Source organism: Micromys minutus (assembly GCF_963924665.1).
Source record: "Micromys minutus genome assembly, chromosome: 6".
NCBI classification, from domain to species: Eukaryota; Metazoa; Chordata; class Mammalia; order Rodentia; family Muridae; genus Micromys; species Micromys minutus.
This window is the reverse complement of record NC_137975.1, coordinates 56,134,006-56,153,797: the sequence shown is the minus strand read 5'-3', so window position 1 is coordinate 56,153,797 and position 19,792 is coordinate 56,134,006. Positions and strand designations below refer to the sequence as shown.

Sequence of the window (19,792 nt, the reverse complement as noted above, 5' to 3'; positions counted from 1 at the left end):
ATCTATCTATCTATCTATCTATCTATCTATCTATCTATCTATCTAAATCTCTACATGTCTATTTTAGATAGGATAAAACTGAGTTTTTTTATAAGCATGCAGTTGTCACTGTCTAAGCTATACAACACACTCAGTGACAACTCTCAGGTTTATTGGCATTTCTCAGAACTCTCAGTGAATACTCACTGAGTTATTACTCCATCCAAATGTCGTGAAATAGTGATTTTTTTTCCTTGTGAATTTACTGCTGACTTTCCCTACACACAAAAGTGAATATTCTTGTGGTCTTTTTAATATTGATTTTTCTCTTGTAAATCACAAACACTTGCAACAGTGGGTGCCTTCAGTTCATTACGTTATCAAGGCTTGAGCATAGAAGGTGGGGGAGAAGGGTCACAGGTTCAGGACCCAGTGACCTGAACACACATGCCCTTCCCAAAGAGAGTTGCCTTGCTTCCAAACATCAAGAGAGAGCAAACATGGTGTTTTTCCTGGAGACCTTGGCATTTAGAGACAAGCTAACACCTGAAAAAAGAAAGGTGACCTAGGCTGCTCCAAACTTGGTTTCTTCAGAGATAATTCTGAATATCAATTTAAAGTTAGTGAAGATAGAATAGTGAATGAAAGGGGATAGAATATCGAAAGATTATCATTATTTATGAAAAATCTACCGTTGGGCCTAACTTGTCCTAAATAATTTTCTCAGTGGTGAATCCCAGGCATTAAGAGTCCTTCCCATGAGGGCTTGGTGTTAGTACATCCAGAGCATCCTACGCAGGGGATGGAGGAACCTTGTTCTCTCTCCCACTATACTTGAAATTATACCTATAGTCTGCATCCAAGTGTCTGTATTTTGTGACAAGGAAAATAAAATTCTGCTAGGCTCTGACAATACACAAAATGTCCTCAGTGTTCAGGTCTTCCTGGTCTACAGTGAAGGCATAGCTTCATATACTAACTAGTGTAAAAAATCAAGGAGATAAGAGATATGTGTGGATGAATTACTTATTTAGAAGAAATCAAAAAGAAACATAGCCATATAAAATACTTTATGATGAAAAAAAGTATTGAATAAGTCTTTATTTACTCTTTACAACATGCAGAAAAACAGACTGCCAGGCGCTGAGCTACTGCTCTCCCAAATCTGAAACAGAGAAGTAGTTTTGTGGGTAAGTATAACTAATGATTTTGGAGCTCTATTTTTGTGTACCCAAGTGTATTCACACCAAAATCAACATTCTCTCTCAGGAACACAGCTTGTAAATGTTATTTACTGAACATTTAGCAGTTTGCAAAACTTTTACTTATTTCTTTACTTTTATTATTTTGAATTATGTATGTAGGATGCTTATATGTGCATGTGTGTGAACGTGTGTAAGCATATGTATGTAAGTATAGGTGTCTGCTGATGCTAGAGGTGTTGGAGTCTGCTAGAAATGGTTGTAAGTGGCTTGCTGTGGGTACTAGAAGCCAAACATGGATCCTCTGAAATAGCAGTGAGTGGTCTTAACCTCTGAGTAAGCACCTTTCCAACCCCAGCGCCAAGTCTTCCAAATACATGATCATGTTTGATGCTCTAAAAATCCATGATATAGAAGAGATTAATGTCCTAACTCAAGCTAATATAATTAAAAAAATACTGTGACCTGAGCAGACTGAATAGTAGAAATTTACTCTCAAAGTTCTGAAGGATGAATATCTCAGACCCAGTTACCATTCGGTTAGCTTTCCATGGGGGCCCCTTCCTGATCTGCGCACCACAGCTTTCTTATTGAGCCTTCATGGGGAGATTTACAAGGACACTTCTCCTTACTGGATCACCGACCTCACCCCTCTGACATCATTTAACTGTAATTGCTTCTCTACTCTAAATGTCAATGTAGTGGGTATGGCCTATGAATTCGAGAGGGACACAATTCGATCTACAGCAATGGGAGGTGATGCTTATCCCACAGTGAGCAAGTAGTAGAAGCAGGTGTGACCTAGGAAGAAAGTTTCTTAACTATTATTGTAAAGAAAAAATTCTAAGTTGCCCCCAAAACTGGACAATCTGATAATCACCAGGTTGTCTTGGCTCTTTGTCTATCTATATGATTTTCTTACCACCTCATTAGTTAGCACACTGCTTTCATTAGTTGGCAATAGTTAGCACATACACATCTGCATAGCAAAAGTGAATGCTTGAGAAATTTGCACACCTGCCATTTCATATTCCTATCCAGAGTTTTATGTGACTCCTTCATGAACCAACTGGTCATCTTAAGCTAGCCCCGATGCTTTTGCCTTGGTCCAGGACCTTACATTATCTCAAAAGGAGTGTCAGTCTCTGAAGAAGGCTTACTAATTTCATCATCTGAGCTACACCAAAGAGGATATCATTTGTCTTCTCCCCTTCGACTTCTATTGAGTTTTTTTTTTTTTTTTTTTTTTTTTTTGGCCTGGAGCACAGAATTCAGGCTCCTGTGGTCCGATGCATGCGGTCTCATTTGCCTACTCCCTCTTCCTTCCCTTTGTCTCCTGACATATTGATATATTCCCTCTTCCTTGGGTCATGCTCACCCTGCTCCCTGAGTAAGAGCATGCCCAGTGAGCCTGGAACAATCACTGCTGCTTTATAGACCCAGTTAATAAAACCCTGCCTTCTCTTCATGTCCTCCGGTCAATGGATGCCATTCTTGTACTGGGCATAACCTAGTTTGGCCCTTATCCCAGTGTATTTTCCATCCTCCTCCACTACTGTTGTGAGTGATTCCAGGATGCTTTCTTTTACAGATTTGGTACCCAGTACATAATAAAGCCTCCACTGACATTCACAGCATGTGAACTAAATCCCTTAACTGGCTCAGCTAGTTGCTTAGCCCCGCCCCCTTATTTACCAAGGTACTTGTTGTCCATCTTTTTTATATATGGATTTTTCACACAGTTTCCTCTTTAAATCATTTCCCAGAAATTAGTACGAGGTATTGTAGTAACATAGTAACAGTTTGTAGTAACAGTGACAATTTTATAATTTGTAGTTTGTATTCTCACCATGTGACTCAGGAGAATGACAGACCACTATGCCAACCAAGATGAGGGGGCAGCTAGAGGAGACACTTCCATTCTTGAACATTTTCCCTGAGAAGTGAGCCCTGGTTTCCTGCATCAACTTCCCCTGTTCTTTACATGTAGCAACTACCCAGTTATCAAAGTAAGGGAGAAAAGGAGCTATGAATTCTCTTCTCAGAAAATCATTCTATTTCTTCTCTTACTTTTCCTAAACGCCTCTTGCTCTCTTTTAATATTTTTAGATCTCTTTATTGTGTGTGTGTGTGTGTGTGTGTGTGTGTGTGTGTGTATTTTGCATGCATGTGTGTATGTGCACCAACACGTGCACATTGGGAATTGAACCTGGGTCCTCTGCAAGGACAGCCAGTGCTCTTAAACACAGAGACATCTCTCCAGCTCTCCTGCTGCTATTTAAGTAAAATAATTAATCTTCAAACATTGTGAGTTTAGCTCTTCTTTCTGTTTTTTTCCCCTTAGAATAGTCCTTTACTTGAACCTTTAATGAGGGTGATAATTATCTTCAGATCTCTCTGATTTTGAGATCAACTAAAATCAACAAAATCAAGGGGAGGGGCGGATAATGCATGACTATCTAACCTAACCCTAGGTCTGACCCTGACTCTTGCCTGCAGCCCAGGAACTGCTCCTGGCCTTGCTGTTTGAATAACCCCAGCTTTCCCTTCCACCCCCACAGCTCAAGTTTGAGCTCCAGAATAAATATTTGTTCTGAATTTGAGCAAAGTTAGAGCGCTTTCTCCTCTTCTCTTCTTTTTAAAACAATCCGTTCTCATCAACAGACAAGTTCTGGTGAACCTGACTCGGTAGGTGGGGAGTTCTCCCCAGACCATCTACTCTGGAGAACTTGGCACAGATGTCCCGCACAATGCAGCCGCTTGTGTGCCTTCTCATCTGGCTGTTTCTTCTGGAAGCACAAGCCTTAGAAATCCCTATCAACGGAGACTCTGAAGTAAGTGCTGCAGGACTCCTTGCTCTTGGCCTGAACAAACAGGCTGCAAATGGCTGAATGGGATCCCTATTCGATGGACTTGCTCTGTGTAGAATAGAAAGAAGCTTGAGAGAACATTCATCTGACCACTGGCTCTTCCAGTTCTAATTATAAAATTCAATTGCTTACTAAGACATTAGCAGATTTTTGCATGAAATTTAAATCAAATTCAGCGGTCAGATATTTTTGTAGCATTTGCAGAGCATGGTTGCCCACTCCTTATGTAAAAACGTGTGTAATAACTGACCTATCCCAAATTCCAGTGAGAATTAAGTATATAGACTATCAGGCACAGTACGTGGGCTAGTACTGCTCAGTGGTTGCTGGTGTTGTTACCTGGTGATACTATTGTTACTCTTTTACTTGGGCGTTCTCAAAGCATCGTGGTCTTTTATATGTAAGCAAACAATTATTTTTGTGATAGGGACAATTTAAGTGTTGACGGTGGCAACAGAGGTGACAGCATTCATGAATGGCAGCCGTTGCTTTCAGCTCTCCTCTTGAGGCCATCAGACACCCCAGGTTAGCAGAGACTTTGAACTGAGCCAGTCTGAATATTATACGAGAGCTACTGCTGTGCTGGCAGAAGAAAATGTGTTACAGGATTATTTTAGAGAATACCAGAGTGGATCGCGCACAAAAACACCAGAGGGGGAAAAACTATGAGTTCAGGAGAGAGAATCACTCTGCTCAGAACCTACCATGTTTTTCAACACTTTCAAAACCACCGGAAAGTGTCAGAAATCTCAGATTGAAGGTAAAACACTCAGACAGGCTTGTGCGTTTCCAGTAATTTCTAACCAGTCTTCTTTTCATACATTTGTTGACTAACGCCGCCCTAAATCCATGCAAATGCTTTCCTGGGCACCTTATCATTTGATTGCATGTCTGCCCTATCATGTTCAGGCAAGCTCAACCCTGAATTCTCACACCCAACACATTTAAAATAGTTCATTTTCACTTACTTATTTCTGCGACCTAAGTAGCAAGTAAAGAAATTATATCAAAAATAAGGGTATAAAGTAATATAATGAACACCCCTTTCCTGTAAATGATTTTTAAGGAGATGAGCAGCGACAACTATCTTTTCAGTTTGCAGAATACTATGATCTTGCGGAACTGGCCCCAGACAAACTTCCATTTGTGCAAGAGAACAGAAGACATAAGGTATAGTAAACCCAATACCAAATGACAAAGGGAAGTATAAGAGACCATGAGGAGAGAAGAGGTGAAAATTCTATTTTCTTGAAAATTTGTGCATTTTTTTTCCTAATGGAGAGTAGTCTAGTATTGTTACACTCCTGTAGAATAATGTCAAGGTTATATAAAAAGGGACTTTGACATTGTTTTCCAGAAGTTTCTACCCATAAAGGACACTCAGTAAAACCACACATTCTCCTTCTTCTGGACATTTTGTCAAAGGAGGCAGCTTGGAGAACAGTTTGAACCAAAGAATTAGACATCCTGGAATCCGCTGATACCACACACACACACACACACACACACACACACACACACACACACACACACAAATCTCCTAATTTATGGGGGAGAGAGAACTCTGCCATGCCAACAAGGGTTTGGTTTCTCTCCCACAGAGCCCACACACTGAGAAAAGGGACGTTTATGGAAGTAACACTAAGCAACAACTGGCATTGTCTAGCTATGAATGTTTGACTTTCTAAAGTCCAGCTTCTATAAATCAATACTATTAAAAACACAGTAGGCAGGACTTTGTATCATGTTTTTTTTTTTAATCTTGCCTCTGGAGAGAAAACTTAGTCATTGACCAACCACAGCATTCTGGACGCTGAGGCAGGAGGATTGCTACAAAGTTGAGGCCAGCTGGAACTACATGGTAAGCTCCAGGTCAGCTCAGAAACAGTGTCAGAAAGACTGCCAAAAGGCAGTCCGGACCTGTGCTACACAGCATCCACTAAAATACCATGTGATCCAAAATTAGCTCACATACAACCTTGGATATTTGTTGTAATCCCTCAGACATTTAGTATTTACCCCTGCATCTTAACCTGGTTACCTTTCCAAAGTAAGGAGGTAACCTTTGTCTGTGCTCACAGGACCCGGTACTCATGTGGCTAATCTTCTGACACGGTAGTTAAAAGCATAGAATTTTCAAGGTACTATTTAGCGTGTGTGGGTCTGGAGCTAACAATGTGGGAAACACATCTGAGTCCCTGCTCTCACGTAGCTTAGTCTAAGAGGATGAGGCAGACTCTATACCATCCCCCACGTTAGGATGGATCATTATGAGCAAGGTGAGTAATCTAAAAGAAATGCATACTGCTATATAAACACTGAAGGACGCTGGTTTGAGCGTCTGAAGTTTTTATAAAGTTCTTCCGAAGCCATGACCTGAAAACTTTATCCTATCACAGGGCAGCACATATCCCAACAAAAAGGTCTGGGAAAGTTGTTCGGAGAAACTCACATTTTCCATAATACTCCATATTTTTGCCTTGATTTCAATGAATAAATGAATAAATTATGCCACAGTATGGAAGCGACATAATTCTTGGAGAACGTGGGGGATGCTTTGAGGTTAAAACATACAGCTAAAAGTCGCTCTGACTTCCTTCCACAGAGAAGCCTTCCTGGTGAATCAGGGGAGGAGATGGTGAGTTTGCTTTGGTTGCATCACAGATTGGTGTGTGAGTGATTTTCCTGTTATCTATTACCTGGAAACAAATCCAGGTCTTCTTTGTCTCCGCTACTGGAGGTATTTACCTGAGTTTTGAAACTTACCCTTGCCCAATTCTGTTTGGAAGTACTTCTGAAACATAAGATTGAAGAGTACAGTGCTCACAGGCAGGGCAGATGCCGCTGCGGCTCACCTGTCCTCTCTTGTCTTACTAATGACAAGAGGTTTTACCCAACAATGCGTATTTAATACCAACGTAGTAGCTTTGATTTAAAAACATGACATTTAATATCTGAGGCAGTAAAAGTGTGGTTGTGGAAACCACTCTCAGGCAGCGTAGCCCAAGTTCCTGAGAGGAGAGGACCAGAGTCAACCTTCTGGTCACAAGAGGACACCCAAAAAAAGTGGGTTTGTGTTGGTGTCCTGTTCTGAACTAAGAGCTTCCCCCTTGGAGCAGGAGGAAGGGAAAATAAATTGGCCTGGGTTTTATCTTAGCTTAAGATGAGCTGGGGGCTAACTAATTAAAAGCATTAGCCATGGACTAACTAAAGCAAAATCTGAGGGATGAGACCTAGTAGTGAAATCAAGCAAATCTTAGAGGAAGAAAGATCAAAATCTAGCAGGTCACACATTGTCACAGGTCTGAAGGACCTTGACGTTCTTGGGAACATTCTAAAGGTGGTGTTTTCTTCAGACCTTGTCTGTGAATTAGATGTCTACCCAGATTCTAAAATAATGGAAATAAGGAGAGGGGACAAGAAAGAAAGAAGGGTGTGGAGGGGAAGAGATTGGAGGAAGAGCAGAAAGAGAAAGTCAGGGAAACGTCTCATAATAATGACCAAGCTCTTTCTGTGGGCTATTTCAAGAAGTTAGAAGACTGCTTAACAATACCTGAGTTATTTACCAAATCTCCTAGTAAAACACATGACTTGATGCATCGCACATGTAGTGAGCTCACTGTTACTAGTTATGTTTTCTTGCCAATTTCAGGACACCGTTGACCCAGTGACCCTTTATAGCTACAAAGTCCACTCCACTATTACGTCTCGGATGGCGACAACTACCATCCAGAGCAAACTGGTGAACAACTCCCCATCGCCCCAAAACGTTGTGTTCGATGTTCAGATCCCCAAAGGAGCCTTTATCTCCAACTTCACCATGTGAGTAACTCCTATGTAGAAGTAGGAATTGCATGTGGAATCCAAAGCCTTTCGGGTACAATGGCGCTTAGGGAGCCATTGCTCCAGTGGTTCTTACTTCCTGAGCTACAGACCTGCTTTGGGTCACTATGGGATGTGTCCTTGTCATTGTCTTGAATGTGTGTGTGTGTGTGTGTGTGTGTGTGTGTATGTGTGCATGTGTTCTCACACATGTGTGTTTAAGCACATGTGTGTCCGTGTGTGTGAACTTGCACATGCATATTCATGTGTGGTGGTCAGAGATCAACGTTAGTTGCCTTACCTCAGGCACTGTCCACTTTTTATTGGAGATGAGATTCCTTGCTGGCCTGGAACTCACCAAGTAAGCTATGCTAGCTCCAGGGATCCAGTGAGCTTTGTATCACCAGTGGAAACACAAGCGTGCGTCACTATGTCCAGTTTTTATGTAGGTGCGAAGTGACAATCATATTTACCCAGTAAGCGCTTTTCTGACAGAGCCATCTCTCCAGCTCCTGATTCTCATCCCTAACATATTGAAGCAAACAGACTTTCACTATGGTAGCTAGCTTTTACTCACTTGCATTTGTATGTGACTTCTTTGAGAGAGACAGGTATGTGAATCTTATAGGACACCATATGAGTGTATTTATAATAAGTCATTGCTAGGCGTCACACACTTCTTTGGGAGGAAGGGGTTGAGAACCAGCAACTCAACCCAGTGTCTTATCCAGTATTTGGATTTCTCTACGACATCCCTGAGAAGTGGATTATAAAGGTTAGACTTGATGTTTCCCTTCATCATAAATTGCGCTGCTTCCCAGGGTGACCATTTCAATGGCGGGTAGCTCTGTTATAATTATTTCCTATGCTTCATTTAAAAATTTTCCATTTTCTACCCAATGACTCTGTTACTCACATAGACATTTTAAAGCTCTACAACAAAGTAGATACTAAAGTGAGGTCTGAGATGGGCATTCCAGTACCTGAGGTGGGAAGCGAGAGGCTACACATAACTAAGGTTGACCCAGTGTTGATAACTAACGCCAGGGATGCATTCGTGGTGGCCTCTACAATCCTCTTTAGAGTTTATAATTTTGATTTTCTTCAATAAAGGAAGTCAACAGCTCTGCTGTTATTCATAGTTAAGCCCATAATCCACTTGTGTGTTATCCATAAGCTCATCTGAGACATTGGTGTGTTAAAGCTACATAGTGTTCCCACAGTTGGTTGGAAAGGGTGTCAATCAACTGGACACCCATGTGGCCATCTTTTCAGCATTCTCGTTGGTCACTGTTCCTCTTAGACTGCCCGAAACACAGTATATTGTTCTATATACAATCTTAGAGTTTTCTTAATGAAGACCTTAGGTTGAATTACATCTCATTTGCTTTTTCCTCTTATATACCAAGGGGATCAGTGAATGGTATTTGTCGAATAAAAGCTTTAGCTTCCAGGTGTTTTCATCAACAAGTGCTTTGACTGATTAAAGAAGCTGTAGATCTATGTTGACTATCTTTTTCTGAATCTTTAAATTATATTTATTCTCTCTCTCTCTCTCTCTCTCTCTCTCTCTCTCTCGTGTGTGTGTGTGTGTGTGTGTGTGTGTGTGTGTGTGTGTTGTGCATATCCATTTATTCTAGATATTTTTGGGTTTGGTTTCTCGTCATTCACTTTTTCCCCCTTCTTATTCCATCAGCAAATTGAGGTAGCAAAAGATGCCATGAAATGTGTGTTTATTTTGGTCTGTTTTTACTTGGGTTGAATTTTTAGACCAGAGAAGATACAATGGGCTATGCAGACCTTAGGATCATGCAACATATTTTTCTACCTTTAATCAAGATCCCAAATGCACTGTGATAGAAGATGTCTGTGTCTCTAGAGAACTGTTCATAGTTAAGCCTCTCTGACTTGATGGGAAGAGACATTGGACTTTGTTTTTGCTCCTGGGAGAAAGAATTCAACCTATCAGTTTTGGTGGAATGCCTTCTTTCTTTTCTACCAGCCTATGTTTAATTTTTATCTCTTTCAAGAATGGCCTAATAAACTAAATGAAAATTTATTAACAAATGGCTTTTTAGTCACTTCTCCTAGGTCACATTTAAAGAGCATATCTACTCCCCAATGCTTCACCCCCCAAAAATGATTTGAACATTTAAACACATAATAGTACATAAGAGATATCCAGGGAGCTGGAGCCCAACTCAACCTCTCTCAAATCACAGTCAGATAAAAGAGTCTTGTCTATAAATTATTCAAAGATCACTTGTCTTGCTTCCTGCAGATTCAAAATGTTCATTGCCCTCATTCATGAAATTTAATTGATTGCTTGTTCTTTGTTAGTTCCCCTAGGATTACTAATGTGGCTTTTGTCTATTCCAGGACTGTGAATGGTGTGACATTTACAAGCTCTATTAAAGAGAAGACTGTGGGCCGAGCTCTTTATTCACAGGCAAGAGCAAAGGGCAAGACAGCAGGATGGGTTAGGTAAGACTCGCCATCTTACCTCTCTATCCGGTTCCCTCTTGTTCCGTTCCTCACAGGGCACACCAGGCTCCAGGGGGACTGGGGGACTTGGAAAATCACAAAGTCCTGTAGTCTGATAATAGAATTAGTTGTCACAATGTCTGTTTCCCTAAAGATCTCTTTTCTACCAGTGTGGTTTGGGAGTTTTACATGGGTTGGTTTTGTGTGACTTGTCTTGCAAGTAAATAGACGTTCTGTAAACAGCCCACCTCCCGCCCCAAAAGCGCAGAGGTGTGAGCTTTGGGAATATTATATTCATGGTATTGTTACAAAACATACACGGGGCAGGAGAGATGGCTCAGTAGTTAAGAACACTGGCTGCTCTTCCAGAGGACCCAGGTTCAAGTCTCAGCAACCACATGGTAGCTCATAAACATTAGAAACTTCAGGCTTAGGAGATCCAATTCCTTCTTCTGGTATGCACAGACACTACAGACATGTGGTATACAGACACACATGCAGGTAAAACACGAATACATGTCAACTAAAATGTATCAGAAGGAAAGGTTTGGAAATTATTTTCAGTGAATTATTCTGCTTTATTTTTATGAGGCATGGCATCTAAAGCACCAATCACAAAACATAGCTTCTGGTGTACGTTTTCTTTATATCTTATATATGACTCATCTCAAAAAAGTGACCACTGGGGGCCAGGGGAAATGGTGTGATTCATAAAGTTCTTGCCTTACAAACACAAGAACCCAAGTTCAATCCCACAGATCCTCAATAAAGCAGATGAAGTGATGGTCACACTGGTAAGCCCCGTGCAAGGGAGCAGAGGCAGGTAGATCATTGGAATTCACTGACCAGCCAGCATATCCTAATTGGCAAGGTCTAGGCCCATGAAAATCCTTACTGCTCTACACATTGAGTGGTGGATTTGCTAAAGAACAATACCTTCAGGTCTTGAAGGGCTGGAGGAATATTTTAGAGGTTAGAAGCACAGCCTACTCTTCTAGAGAACTTGAGTTTGATTCTCAGCACTAATACTGAGTGAGTCACAAGTCCCTGTATCTCCAGCTCCAGGAGATAAGATGCCCTCTTCTAGTTCCAACAGGAACTTCGTGTGTGTGTGTGTGTGTGTGTGTGTGTGTGTGTGTGTGTGTGTACCCACACAGGCATACACCTACACATATTTTTTAAAGCATCTTTAAAACATACATCTGAGGATGTTCTCTGGCACACATAAACATATTTATCTTCCTACCCATGGACATACATGCATATACATACACACAATGAAGAAAAAGTTTTAAAATAAAACAAAGCAAGTCTTTCAACCCAAGACTTCAAAGAACTCTCAGCATAGGATATCCTCTTCCTACCACGCACACCATCTTCTTTCCAGTCCTGCCATGTTTCTTCTCTTTTTCCTCCTGCTTTCCATCCAAACTGACCTGTAGTAGAAAATCCCTTCATTTCCCTCACATACTTCTTTTATTAGCAGAATACACTGTATTCTGTATGCCAACTCTGCAGAATACACTGTATACCAATTCTGCAGAATACATTGTATGTCAACTCTGCAGAATACACTGTTTGCCAACTCTGCAGAATACACTATATGCCAACTCTGCAGAATACACTGTATACCAACTCTGCAGAATACATTGTATGTCAACTCTGCAGAATACACTGTATGCCAACTCTGCAGAATACATTGTATGTCAACTCTGCAGAATACACTGTATACCAACTCTGCAGAATACATTGTATGTCAACTCTGCAGAATACACTGTATGCCAACTCTGCAGAATACACTATATGCCAACTCTGCAGAATACACTGTATACCAACTCTGCAGAATACATTGTATGTCAACTCTGCAGAATACACTGCATACCAACTCTGCAGAATACATTGTATGTCAACTCTGCAGAATACACTGTATGCCAACTCTGCAGAATACATTGTATGTCAACTCTGCAGAATACACTGTATACCAACTCTGCAGAATACTATGTCAACTCTGCAGAATACACTGTATGCCAACTCTGCAGAATACACTGTATGCCAACTCTGCAGAATACATTGTATGCCAACTCTGCAGAATACACTGTATGCCAACTCTACAGAATACACTGTATACCAACTCTGCAGAATACACTGTATGCCAACTCTGCAGAATACATTGTATGCCAACTCTGCAGATTACATTGTATGTCAACTCTGCAGAATACACTGTATGTCAACTCTGCAGAATACATTGTATGTCAACTCTGCAGAATACATTGTATGTCAACTCTGCAGATTACACTGTATGTCAACTCTGCAGAATACATAGTATGCCAACTCTGCATCCAGTTCCCTTAGAGGAGACATAAAGACAAGCACTGTCAGGTTCAGAGCACATAGACAGGAAACAATGGCCATCATGCAGATAGTGGGCAAGTGCTAATGGATCCCGGGGAATCTGACTCCTGGGTATGTGCTTCTGTAGGGAGGTCCAGAAAATTCTCACAGGGTAGTAGTTCCTCAGAGCCCAACCAGACACAGAGTCCAGCCATGTGGAGGAAGGAGAAAAGCCCAAGCAGAGGGGATGCTCTCCTACTCCATGTGTTAATCCTCCTTGCACCTTGTGAATCTTCATGCCATCTTACATGTATTGTTGTTTTCCTGAAGCAGGGTTTGTGTCCATATACATACATTTGTTTATGTACATATACAGCCTGACCTCAAACTCAACATTCTCCTGCCTCAGTCTGCTAGCCTCGGAAATTACAGTCATGAACACCTTGATTGCCTTTCATCCCTTTTATCAATCAGACCCTGTTCTCAGTTTACTTGTTAATTTCACAGTTGTCTTTGTAACAGAATTTTTTTTGGGTACCACACACTTATCACAAGATCTGGAATTTAACTTCCAGGTCACTCCTTATATAACATAACTTCTCTCTGTGTGTTTTGTCTAGAAAGTTTGTACCAGATATATTCAGCTTTTTCTTTCATGACTGAACATCCCACACTACATCTCTGAACCCAAACTAGCTAATTATGTACAATTCACCTCCACTAATCATTTAATTTTAAAAACTATTCACTCACGTGTGGATGCACATATCTTTAATCCCAGAACTCCATAAACAAAGGCAGATGGGTTTCTGTGGGTTCAAACCCTGATCTACATAGTGACTTCCAAGTTATGGATACACAGTGGGACGCTGTCTCAAGAGAAATAGAATCATCCATATATACACACATGGAAACACACACACACCATTCAATGTGAATCTTGATGCTGGATTCAACCTCACTGGAAAATCTTGCTGTTTCCTCTTTAAAACCCTAAGCAAGCACCTCGAAAGCAACCATCATGCTGGCTTTGACAGTGACTTAACAAGGCCTTACTTTGGAAATCCAGATTCAGGTCCAAAACCACAGAAGTTCGACACCCTGTTGATCTCCCAATATATAACAAACTGAACTTAAGTCCCAGAATGCAGTGTAGGAACTAAGTACCACCTTTGGAGACACCTAAGCTTCTGTTTGATCCTGGTCCCTACGCTCTATGAGCCTCACCTATCATCTGAAAGTTGAGGATAATGACGTCAGCTGACATTAACTGCTGTATCGGAAACAGTGCCTGTTAACTTCCCCACCGTCCAGTACCAAATCAGTGGTCCTTTGACAACTGACACTTAAATCAGTGAGAGGCTTAATCAATTAATCAATAATCAGACCAGATGGGAAAGGTTAAAGTTCTTGGTTTGATTAAATTTATCTCCAACTTCCACTTTTACTTGATGAACAAAGTTCGTGAACAACAGAGCAGGTCTGATCGTCCAGGATAAAGATGAGAACTCTGTCTAAATGTTGTGTCTTGCAACTTCTTCATGCATGTGTTCACTTGTGTTGGGATCTCTGGCATCTAGGAGCAGAACCCTTGATATGGAGAACTTCAACACTGAAGTGAACATCCCGCCTGGAGCAAAGGTACAGTTTGAACTTCAATACCAGGAAGTGAAGTGGAGGAAACTGGGATCCTATGAGCACAAGATTCGTCTGCAGCCAGGGAAGCTGGCCAAGCACTTGGAGGTGAGCCTGGATTTACAGGGTCGGCCATAGTGCATATCTCTGGTTGTCACCACCACCATTGGCGGTGTTTGATGCCCCTGGCTCTGAAAAGCAATGTCATATACTAAAAAAAAAACAGGGTTAGAATCAACCACACTATTTCGCCACAGATTTCAACAAAAGCTTAGCTCCTTAAGCAGTACACTGTTCACTGTAGCCTATTATCACAAACTGTGTAACCTAAAATAACAGAAATCTGTTCTCTCATGGTAAGCAGAGTGCCTATGGATTGTCCATAAACTGAGAGGTCAGATTAATCCTTGGGAATTATTCCTTGCTTCTGATATCTACCAGGTGCTGGTAGCCCTTGGCCTTGTAGCAGTCTCTTCTAATATCGCTCCTCCTCTGAGACTCTCAAATCTCCTTCCTTCCCTTTCCTGAATTTAAGAGCCAAGTAGCAAAGGATGACTTCACTCTCAGGATGCTTAACTTAGTCACATCCCTAGAGACTCGTTCCCAAATAAGTTCAAATTCAGATTCCAAGGTTTGAGTAATGCACCCTTCAGAGAGCCACTACTCAACCCATGAAATTGACCTTCAGGGTAAAGGTGTCTCGAGTCTCCACTGTCTTGTCAGTAAAGGGTGTATTATCTGAGATTTGAGTGTCACAACTACCAAAATCATATGCCAGATAAACTACTCTGCTTGCACAATCTTTAGCCTCAGGAATTTCAACATACTTAAGATTGAAACACTGTTTTCATACCATTATATCACACAGACACACACACACACACACACACACACACACACACACACACACACACACAATTCAAGAAATAAATCTTTAAAAAATTTCACAGTGCTAAGGGGCTCCTCGATGACCTGTAACATGGTGGAGAAACAGAAAGGTAGCCAGCTCTATGCAGAAGGAAAATACATGACCGATCTCCCTTAATACTAATTTCCTGTCTTGAAAACTCTCTCACTCAACAATAGCAACACCCATCCCTCCCACGGTGATACCCAATTACCTTGCATAAGGCTCCACCTCTTGTCTGTTTGTAAGGGATGTGGGAGTGTGCTCATGGATAAACTCACCTATGTGTAAGCAGGTAAAGGTCAAAGGTTAACTTTGGGTATTTTCTGTTGCTTTCCGAGTTTTTTTTTTTTCTTTTTTTTTTTTTTTTTTTTTTTTTTTTTTGAGACAGGGTATCTTCCTGAACCTAGAGCTCACTCCCTGGACAGTGGGTTGTGGGTCCCCACAATCCTCCTATCTCCATCTGCCAGTGCTAAAGTTATAGGTCCAAGCTGCCGCACCCAGACCCGCGTGAACGATGGGGATTAGAACTTAAGTTCTCAGGCTCGCCTGGGAAAGCACTTAACTCATTGAGCTATCTCCAGCCTGAGGCCCAACCCATTTCAATCAATGCCACCCCAGTGAGCAAGGTTTCCAGCATGTGGCCCTTTGGGAGGCCTATTGCTGTCCCGTCCTGAAGGGTGGTGTTAGGTTTACACGAGAGAAGAATTATCTTGATTATATTAACTGATGTGGAAAGACATCTTAGCTGTGGACAGGGACAGTCTCTGAGGAGGGGATCCCGGACTATGTTAAATGGAGCTGGATTAAAGTTTAGTGGCTTGCTTTCATCCCTTTCTGTTTCCTGATTGGGTGTCACCTGATCTATGTCATCAAGATCCTGCTGCTTCTTCTTGCCCACCAAGATGGATGGTTCCGTGAACTGTGAGCAAACACAAACCCGTTCTCCCCTGAAGTTGCTCTTCTCCGGTTATTTTACCACAGCAACAGAAAAAGAAACCGAGTCGTGTGTCCACACCATAGTCGGGAAGTAAACCCTGGGATGGGCATCTAGATGACAGAATGTTGGGATCCGTGGAACTTAAAGCACTTCCCAGAGTAGCCACGGCACCATGCTGGGGAAACTGGGAGATAAGAAAAAGCATCAGAGCCTAAAACTGAATTCCTATCCTGCTTGAACGATCTCTAAGGACTTTTGACTCCATCCTTTCTTGCCTCTTTAGGTAAATGTGTGGATTATTGAACCTCAAGGAATGAGATTTCTTCATGTTCCTGACACATTTGAAGGCCATTTCCAAGGTGTCCCGGTCATATCCAAAGGACAGCAGAAGGTAGTAGATGCATTGCACACTGCCAGCTATCCGGGTGGTCACTGGGCCCTGGCTTTTTCTCCTGTGCTCTGGACAGTGGGAGAGTTGGGGGGAGAGTGAGCTGACGGGCTGAGGTCAAAGGCTAGAGTTTCTTTTCTATTAAGCATACAAAGCAACACCCCCAATTATGTAATTTCATTGTATCCACTTTGGAGTCAGTTTTCACATAAAGAATTTTTACAAGTCACAAGAAATATTCACATTAATTGTCTTTGCCATAATGACCAATAACAACCAACTATGAAAAGGTCAGAGTCCTCTCAGAATGTACACAGACTCTTCCCAGAGTGGGAGCCATTGCTTCCATAGTATCTGGTGGAAAACTCTTTGGATCTTGTTTTTTAAAGGCCTGATACCTGGAAAACAGTACCATAGTCTGTTGGATATTCTAGCCAATTGCTCTAACACTCATTTCCATAAGTGGATGCTGTCAACATGCTGTTCTGTATGCATGAGCAGAGACCACTACCATCCCCCACCCCCACCCCCACATCAGGATCTGGGAGCAATGATCAGCTGCTGATGCCTCTGCCCTTTGCAGGCACATGTGTCCTTCAAGCCCACAGTAACACAGCAAAGAAGATGCCCCAACTGCACAGAGACTGCAGTGGATGGAGAGCTGGTGGTGATGTATGATGTCAACAGAGAAGAGAAGGCTGGGGAACTTGAGGTGAGTGCTGGGAGGCTCCAGAATTACCAAGTTGGCCCCCCCCAAAAAAATCCAATTTATTGATGTTGAACAAATTCCTTGACTTGTGAGTAGCTTTTGGTTGTCAAGAAAAGGATTCAGAATCCAGAGGAAAAAAAACTACAACCATATGTTTCTGATATGCATCCAAAAATTATCCTTTGTACCACAAAAAATAAAAGGAGCTATAGAGATTACTAGCCATGCAAGCGTGAAGACCTGAGTTTCACCCCTAGAACATACACAAAGAATTTGGGTGTGGTGGCATCCTGGCTAGTTTTATTTCTGTTACGATAGTAAAATACCCTGTTATAAAACTTAGGGGAGAGAAAAGATCTTATTCATCTTACAATTTCAGGTTATAGTTCATCAAAACTGGGAAGTCACAATGAGAAGAGCTATTCATAACACACTCAGAGTTAAAAACAAAGCTAAATGGATGTATACACATTCACTTGTTTACTTGTTTGAACTGAGCTAAATTTCTCTACTCTTGTGTAATTCAGAGTCCCCCTTACAAGGGAATGGTGATGCCCACTGTGGGCTGGGTCTTCCCACAGCAGTTAACTTAAGACAACCTCACATACACAGACATGCCCACTGGCCAAACTAATGTAGACAATTCCTTTGAGACTCTCTACTATAAATTACATTAGGTTGACAATTAAAACTGACCATCAAGCAGGTGTTAGTCCCCCTCCCCCACTACCACATTGAGTCTAACTTCCCCAATGGTTGTGCTAAACATATTTCCCAGGGTCTGGTGAGAAAGCTATTTCTTTGGAGACTTCCTTTGTAAACAGTTAGCATGCTGTGCTAAAAACATTTGTTAGCTGTCTGTATACTTGCTGGTTGAGTTCTGTGGGGGCAAAGACCACCAGACTCACCATTGCTTAGCAGAGTTTCACTGCAGTGGGGGCTTGAGATAAATGAGGAGCAGAACAGAGGAGAGCAGATTGGAGTGGAAAAGCAGGGTGGCTTAGACTCCCAGGATGGAGCAAGGGAAACATCAGAAGAAAGGGATGAGGACACACCAAGCTCCCACCTCTGGTTTTTGGTTTGGTTTTTTGTTTCTTTTTTTCATCAGGGATGTGTTCTTGCTTCTCCTGTGGCCTACCTGTCCTCTGTGGTCTCCAGCTTCCATTCCTCACCTTCCAAACATCATCATCTGACTCATACAGAAGTTTTTGGTTTTATTTTGTTTTTGTTCTTTAGGTATTTAATGGATATTTTGTGCACTTCTTTGCTCCTGAGAACCTGGACCCGATTCCCAAAAACATCCTTTTTGTTATTGATGTTAGTGGCTCCATGTGGGGAATTAAGATGAAACAGGTAAGGATTCCTTGTTCGTGGGGGTAACTTTGTTCTCTTTTAATAATGCAGTTAGTATAAATAACTTATAAATAAGAAGTCTGTGTTTCCTCTGACCGCACACTTCGGGCTGAAACTTAGGAACTGTATTCACTGATCTTCACTGACTAAGGGTACCAGCCCTTTCCACAGTCGGCAGGTTATTGATGTCCAGTGGGCTTATATGAAAATCAGTGCTTCCTTGTGAAAAGAATCCTCATCTCCCTGTTTCCTCCTTCCTCTTCTTTCTCTTGCTGTTTTATTTTCTAATTCTATGCCTCAAAACTCACCTTTCGAACAGTCTCATGTTTATATGTGCTCTCTTTCTGATCATGTCTCAGCATAGTGTTTAGCTTTAGTATATTGCCATCAGTCACAAGTAACTTTAAAAATCCTCATAAATGTATGTATGTGCACGAATGTGCTTGTGCACACTATATACATGTGTCTACATAACAGCCAGAGATGGACTTTGGCATCTCTTTCTATCATTCTCCACTTTATCTTTGGAGAGAGAGTCTCTTCTTCAAACCCAGAGTGCATTCTTTTAGGCTAGGCTGGCTGGCCAGGGAATCCCTGGACATCTGCCTATCTCTGTGCTGGGGCTATATGTGCACACCACCACACTTACCTTTTACATGGGTGTTGGTGATCCAAACACGAGTCTTCATACTTTCATAGCACGCTCTTTACCCATGAAGTCATCTCCCTCCCGGTCTCTATCATTTTTATCTACACTGTCATTCCTTAGGGTGCATATCCTATCTGAAGTCTTCTAGTTCAAAGGTAAACATAGGCTTGTCCTTGATAAATAGAATAGAAACAAATCTAAACAATAAAAAGGTAATTTCTCTTCTACTTTTTTTCCTTTTTCTCGCCTCCTCCTCCTCCTCCTCCTCCTCCTCCTCCTCCTCCTCCTCCTCCTCCTCCTCCTCCTCCTCCTCCTCCTCCTCCTCCTCCTTCATTTTGTCAAGATAGGGTTTCTCTGTGTAGTCCTGGCTGTCTTCTCACTCTGTAGATCAGGCCTCACAGTCAGAGGTCCATCTGCCTCTGTCTCCCTAGTGCTGGGATTAAAAGCATGTGCCACCACTACCCAGCAATAATTTCTTAATTTACCCATTAAGCCAAATAACTTGAACAATCAACTATTTCTT

The 19,792-nt window shown here is 41.7% G+C and overlaps 1 protein-coding gene across 1 annotated transcript in view; it reads left to right on the top strand.

Annotated features, from left to right (window-relative positions):
* Nucleotides 1–3,931: 3,931 nt before the first annotated feature.
* Nucleotides 3,932–19,792, top strand: part of ITIH2 (inter-alpha-trypsin inhibitor heavy chain 2) — a gene marked incomplete at both ends in the record, with an annotated part of 34,250 nt that continues 18,389 nt past the window's right edge. Inside the window, 9 exons of the mRNA XM_080918040.1 lie at nt 3,932–4,015; nt 5,147–5,221; nt 6,657–6,689; nt 7,704–7,873; nt 10,253–10,357; nt 14,269–14,431; nt 16,454–16,561; nt 17,142–17,270; nt 18,504–18,620. Of these exons, the coding sequence (XP_080774166.1) occupies nt 3,932–4,015; nt 5,147–5,221; nt 6,657–6,689; nt 7,704–7,873; nt 10,253–10,357; nt 14,269–14,431; nt 16,454–16,561; nt 17,142–17,270; nt 18,504–18,620 (984 nt within the window). The remainder of the gene's footprint in view (nt 4,016–5,146; nt 5,222–6,656; nt 6,690–7,703; nt 7,874–10,252; nt 10,358–14,268; nt 14,432–16,453; nt 16,562–17,141; nt 17,271–18,503; nt 18,621–19,792) is intronic.